General features: G+C 38.6%; 1 protein-coding gene across 1 annotated transcript; it reads left to right on the forward strand.

Moving 5' to 3' along the window:
* The first annotated feature begins 2020 nt into the window (after window positions 1–2020).
* lepa (leptin a) lies at window positions 2021–5380 on the forward strand. Its single transcript, XM_036585665.1, has 3 exons — window positions 2021–2186; window positions 2858–3058; window positions 4459–5380. Exons 1-3 carry the CDS (start codon window positions 2163–2165, stop codon window positions 4825–4827), a joined length of 594 nt encoding a protein of 197 aa, XP_036441558.1. The 5' UTR covers window positions 2021–2162; the 3' UTR covers window positions 4828–5380.
* The last annotated feature ends 844 nt before the right edge of the window (window positions 5381–6224 follow it).

Genomic DNA, 6224 nt, shown 5'->3' on the forward strand with positions numbered 1-6224 from the left:
TTAAATTCAGATGCTGCTATTGACTATGTGCTAATAGAGATAAGACTCAGAGTTTCACAATTCTTTAATTCAAATGCATTCTATTTCTTCCTCTTTGATAAGATATGACTCACAGCTCATGCATTTCCCTCAGTCGTGTGCTGAGAGATCCCTAATGAGCTCACTGTGTTAAAATCAATTGTGAGTATATGTTCTGTGTGTGTGTGAGTGTGAAATCAGCTCAGTGGAGGAGGGAAATGAGATCTCCTCTTTATCTCATTCAGTGGGAGATTACCTCCATATCGTCATGGTCTACGCCCACCATACGATCAGTAGGTCGGTCAGGCAATGCCTCTCTCAGAGCACACTGCCGGCTGCAAACACTGCCTCACTGCCTCTGTTTGTTGATGTGATCAGCAGTAGCAACAACGTCTTGCCTGCTTTCTACTCTGGAGTGAATCGAATGACACTGCAATAGAACAGCACAACAATGATGTAGTGTTTTCACACGTGGTGAGTGAAACGTGATAACGGGGCAAGTTGTCACTGAAAATGCCATTTAACTGTTAACAGCACTACTGCAGCAAGTAGTACAGTACAGAAATGCTGGCACAGAATATCAACTGAGATTAGCATTACATTAAAATGATACAGTTCATTTTCAATAAATGAACAATATATTCATTCAGAGGTGCACATCCACATGACAGCACAAGTCCAACTGGCTAAAGATGTGACGTTCCCTCAAGAGATGGAAGGGTTGTATCCATTACAACATCTTCCTATCCACCCAGATGCACAGCATCCTGTGAGTCACAAACACCAGAGGAACACCTACAGAACAGCTGATGTCCAAGTACCTCTGGAGAATCATCATACTTCCCACTTACAGTAAGGAGTTAGGTACTTTTCTTGGAGTTTCTCTCCAGGGTGTAATGAGGATAATCAGGTTGTTGGTGGAGATTTAAGATAAGTGTAGCTTAAGGGATGGAAAGAAGGGTTAGGGTAAAGTGAAGCTTCAAGTTCACTAAGATCTTATGTCCATGTGCCCAGTGAAAATGCATTTTAGAGTTTTCAAAAAAGCTTAACCTTCAAATTTGTTCGAGGATGTCAACATGAAAACACAACACTGGACACCCAAAGAAGGACCAGATATCCCTCAGATAGGCTTTTTCTTCAGATCCCTTAAAGCATCCCTTAAAAGTTCTCAACCTGGTCCTGAGGATCCCCGCGATGGTCTACATTTTTGCTCCAAACCAACTTGCAACACATAGGAATTAGCATAAAAAAATGTGGACTGTCTGGGGGCCCTGAGGACCAAGTTGCGCCATAAAGGAATTCTCCAGCTTTTTCAACTTAATATCGCTCTGCTGCATCTGTAGCATAAGTAATACCACAAAAAATGTTGATGCTTTTCCTCTTACTTACTATACTATACTTACTATAGAACAGAAAACTCGTTCCACTATAAGTGGAAATCAGCCATACATCACAGGTACGATAGAGCTTAATATTTCTTTAGTGAACGTGTGGTGTGGTGGGTTTGAAAACACACACATTTGGCCATTTAAGGGAGCTGGTGTATTTCATTAAAGGCAGTGTGACGTGTAAATCTTAAATATATGGACAGTCTTCAAATATGCAGATATAATGATATTAATCCAGAAGGGGACTAAAAGGGTGATGATTCTTCTTCTGCAGAATGGTAACCCCATGAATTTCGAGCCATACAGATAAGGTAAAAGTATCAAAAGAGATTTGTCCACTTAAACACCCACAATATTTTCTTGTAAAATCAATATGTTAATGAGAATTCCCGTTAACTAGTCAAAATTCATGCTACATAATCTCTGCTTCTTGCAGGATTATAATTCATTGACACATTGGAAATCATCACATCTTCTGCCCCTGCTTTATTTTAGAAAGTTTAAAAAAATGAGGTAGTACCCATCTCTTACGCACTGCATACACTAGTCAGTGAACTGAATATAGTGTATTAAAAGTGCACGGGTATGAGTGTGCGCTGAAAGTGTGTGGGGGTTTGATGTGTTTGGTGTGAGGGTGGGGGTGTTGTCCCCTTCCCCTTCTCTGCTCTGGGACAGTAGGGCCGGAAAGCCTGAGGTGATTCACTGGTGAGTCAACAGCTATCAACTATAAAGCCCCAGCACTGATGGAGCCTAAGCATGACACAGCTCTCTCACCTAAAGGTAAGACCTCCCTCTCTCTGTACAGCTCTACTGTATGCTGTAGATATTACCTAGGACTCTACACGGTTACTTTACTTTGATATAGAATTAGTATCCAGTGCTTAGATCTGATCAAAATAATGTGATTTAATTATTTTGCAATTATATTGCAGTCTAATCATTGCAACCAAATTCGGGGAAACACAGTGTTGGATTAGTGTTGGAACAGGCAGCTGTACAGGCATTACGTAATAACTATTTGTTCAGGACCAGACTGTCCTTTGACAGATTTTGAAAATCAAATATTGACAGATGAGACACCAGTAACAGAAAACAGAATTACCAAATATTACGGAATTCAAACCACAAGTCAACAGCCTGGTATGCTGATATTTGTTGAAATCAAGACGCTGAAGTGAAAGTGTAGTCATCTTTTTCACTGTTGTTAAATCTCTATATCAATCATTCACAAGTTAATTATAAATAAAATAACTTTGGATGTTTGTAAAAAAAAAAATTGGACAGAATATATAAGCGTAATTTGTAACTGTCAATCTAGATATTAGAATGATATTCATTTCATTTATTGTTTCAGCAATTCAACATACCAATAACTTTTCAAGATCTTTCCATCTCCCATCCACAGCACACAGCAGGAAATAGATGTTAAAGCACTGTTTGTGTTCTTGCAGGTACTGTTGCACTGCTGGACAGGCACACAGCCACTGACACAAGAAGAAAGTATGCACTCATTCCCAGCTCTGCTTTGCTCCTGTGTAGTCAGCATGTTCACTCTCGGCCACGGACTTCCTCTCCCTCCAGATGCTGTGAAAAACTATGTCAAACTGCAGGCTGAAAACATCAGCTCCAGAATCCAGAGGCACAAAGATGAGGTAATGCATGTTATTATTACCTAAAGCCAAAAGAGCTAGAATTACGGTTGGGTAAGTGTGTTAAGAAAAAGAAATTCTATAAAAAGATTTCAAGGACAAATAATTCTTTGCATCATTGTACTAAGTGCATTTAGGTCAGGATTTGATGCTATTATGCTAAAAAATACACAAACATGTCTAACTCAGTGGTGTATCTATTGGTGGCAAAGGAGGCAGTCACACTGTGAACAATTGGCATGAACAACTCACAGAAAAATCTCATTTCTTAACAACATATGGTGCTGTGCAGAAGTTTCAGACCAACGTACATTTATTTAATTTCCAGTCAAAACAGCTTTTAACTACATGTTTTTCTCAGTGTAAACCATTTAACAACCAAATATAATAGATCGTTTGCTTTTATTACAGCTTCCATTATTTTGGGGAGACTTGCTCTCCGCTTTTCACAGAAATCTGCAGGGAAATTTTTCCTTCCAAGTTCAGTCTTAGACGTTGGCTGGATTTTCTGCTTCTCACAATCCAAGTAATCCCAAAAACATTCAATGATGTTGAGGTCTGGACTCTGGGGTGGCCAGTCCATTGCTCTGAGAACAACAGCAGCTTCTTTGATTGATTCGTAAACTTTCTTTTCCTTGGTCTTTTTCTATTTTGTCTGTACTGGCTTCTTGACCGTGATACTGTCAGATCCTCAGCATTGAGACTTCTCACATCTGAAGCAAGAGTGGAGCTTGATCTTCTCCTCTCTCTCAAAGATAAGAGCTTCACATACTGTTAATCTGATGGTGACAGTTTTAGGGGTCTTCCAGGTCTCACGTTGTTGTTGAGTCCTATTTTGCTCTTCCTATTTTAATCATTTTTTGATCTTCAGTTTTGTAAACTCCTTTTTGTTCACTCAATTTCATTTGACTTTCTCCTTTCTTATGAAAGTGGATTAGCCTATCTTATATCTTAATGATCCTTTTGACTGGAAATTAAAATAATGAGGGGTGGTCTCTGACTTTTGCAGTGTATTGTGCCTCAGCAGTTTATCAACTGCTCCCTCTAATTCATAAGGCGTCTCATGCATAGTAACTATTTTCAAATGGACACTTCACAATACGATAAATTCATTACTTATAACTCTAAAAACATCAATAATAGCGAATTACATACTCTATTCCAGCAAACCACATTCACATGAGGGGACATTTTTTTTTGCACTGGGGTTCACAAAATCCTAGTTACACCACTCATTTAACTGTTCACAAATATATACTATAACTAAGTGCATAAACTAAAATAATACATACAATACATACAATTATTACTAATAGTAATAATACAAAAAGTATGTTGTGAATATTTTTTTTCGGAGTGAACTGTGAAGAAGCTTTGTTTGAGCTGCTTTTTTTCTCCCACAGATGCAGATATTGGGTAAGGTGGTCCTGGACGGTCCTGAGTTTCTCCCTGAGCTGCTGTCCGATAAGCCCGTTGAAGGCCTGAGTTCCATGGTGGAGACCCTCAACGCCTTCCAGAAGGTCCTGCACAGCCTACCCAAAGGCCACGTGAGCCAGCTGCACAGCGATGTGTCCACACTGCAGGGCTACCTGGAGAAGAGGATGAGCTCCCTGCAGTGCACCCAGAGGAAAACAGGCACCGAGAAGAGCCTGGAGGCCTTCCTGAAGGACAATGGAACATACTACATCACACTGGGCCATGTGGCTCTGGACAGACTGCAAAAATACTTACAAAAACTTGTACGAAACCTAGACCAGCTGAAAACCTGCTAAAAGCCTGCATCTCCCTGCTGTCCACTATTTTATTATAGTATTTATCGTATTTATTTATAAACATATTTATAAGACCAAAGAACTGCTTTTTTACACAAATGTTTTGAGATGTATACAAAAATGTACTTGTATATGTATTTTAAATGTCTTAAGCTTAGGATTTTAGTGGCCATTGAAACTGTAAGGGCAAAGAATCTGCAAGGCATTCCAATCCGCACATGCGCACACACGCTCACACAGGAAGTGCGCTGACCTCACCACCAGCCAAGCATGCTTAGTGATGTCACACAATCTTACCAGAAGACCTATGACCGATCATGCTGGGAAGCACAAATCCTCGCTCCCCCTCTCTGGAACACCAGCATATATGAACTATGGATCCTGCACTTTGATCATATGTCTTCTGTAAATAGTTTATTAGGGTGAGATACATAAGGTTTTTTGCGACTGTAAATTATTTATTGTAAATGATGTCAGTTTTAAAAATGTGTATTTTTTGTATATTCATAACTAAAAACCTCACTGAAATAAAATACAAAATTATAAGTCATAATTGTTTGCTTGTGATCTTTACTTTCCTACGGCCAACAATATAACAAACCCATCCTATTTGCAAATATTTACACGGTACAGTAGTTTGTGCACCCCTGGTCAATCCACGTTTTGTTGATGTTTTAAGTGAAAATAACATTGTCTACAGAAACACACATTTTAATGCACAATTATTGTTTCATTGCTGAAAATAACATAAATGAAACATAAAATGTGGCCTGTGTGAAAGTTATGGCACGTTTTAACTGTTTTCAGTATGTTAAACTCAACAAATAGAAACTGTGCCCTAAAATTTGCAGACAATTGCCTTCACAAGTTTGTCTCCTGTAGAGGATCTGTTAATTGTTTTCACTTCACTTTCAGAACAGGTCATCTGACCAGGGGTGTATAAACTTTTACATACAACTGTATATCCACCTGGCTGGCTAATAATGCAGCAAACAACCCATTCTGTTGTTGGGTAAAAAAAAAAATCAATAATAATAATAATATTTAAAAATTTAATAATAATTTGCACCTATATTCTAAATGGAGCTGACCCACCAATACATGTTTAGTGTCCAAAGTCTGCTTCCAAATTTTGCACTGCAGTTACAAGGTTAATGCTGTTAGTAAGTAATGGGAGTCCATGTCACACTAAATCTATTCTATTCTATTCTATTCAGGCTTCTGTAATATCACCCATGTAGCTCCACTGCAAAACCTGAAAAGCAAACTTAGGACACTGTGAAAACCGTAAATCAGATTTTTCAGGGACCCATTCCTTTAATGGCCTAAGGGAGAGTGGTCCATAATGTAAAATATGATTAATGGAAGACTGTCTTAAAAGCAAATGTTTTTTTTTT

Source organism: Colossoma macropomum, unplaced genomic scaffold, assembly GCF_904425465.1.
Source record: "Colossoma macropomum unplaced genomic scaffold, Colossoma_macropomum, whole genome shotgun sequence".
NCBI lineage: Eukaryota > Metazoa > Chordata > Actinopteri > Characiformes > Serrasalmidae > Colossoma > Colossoma macropomum.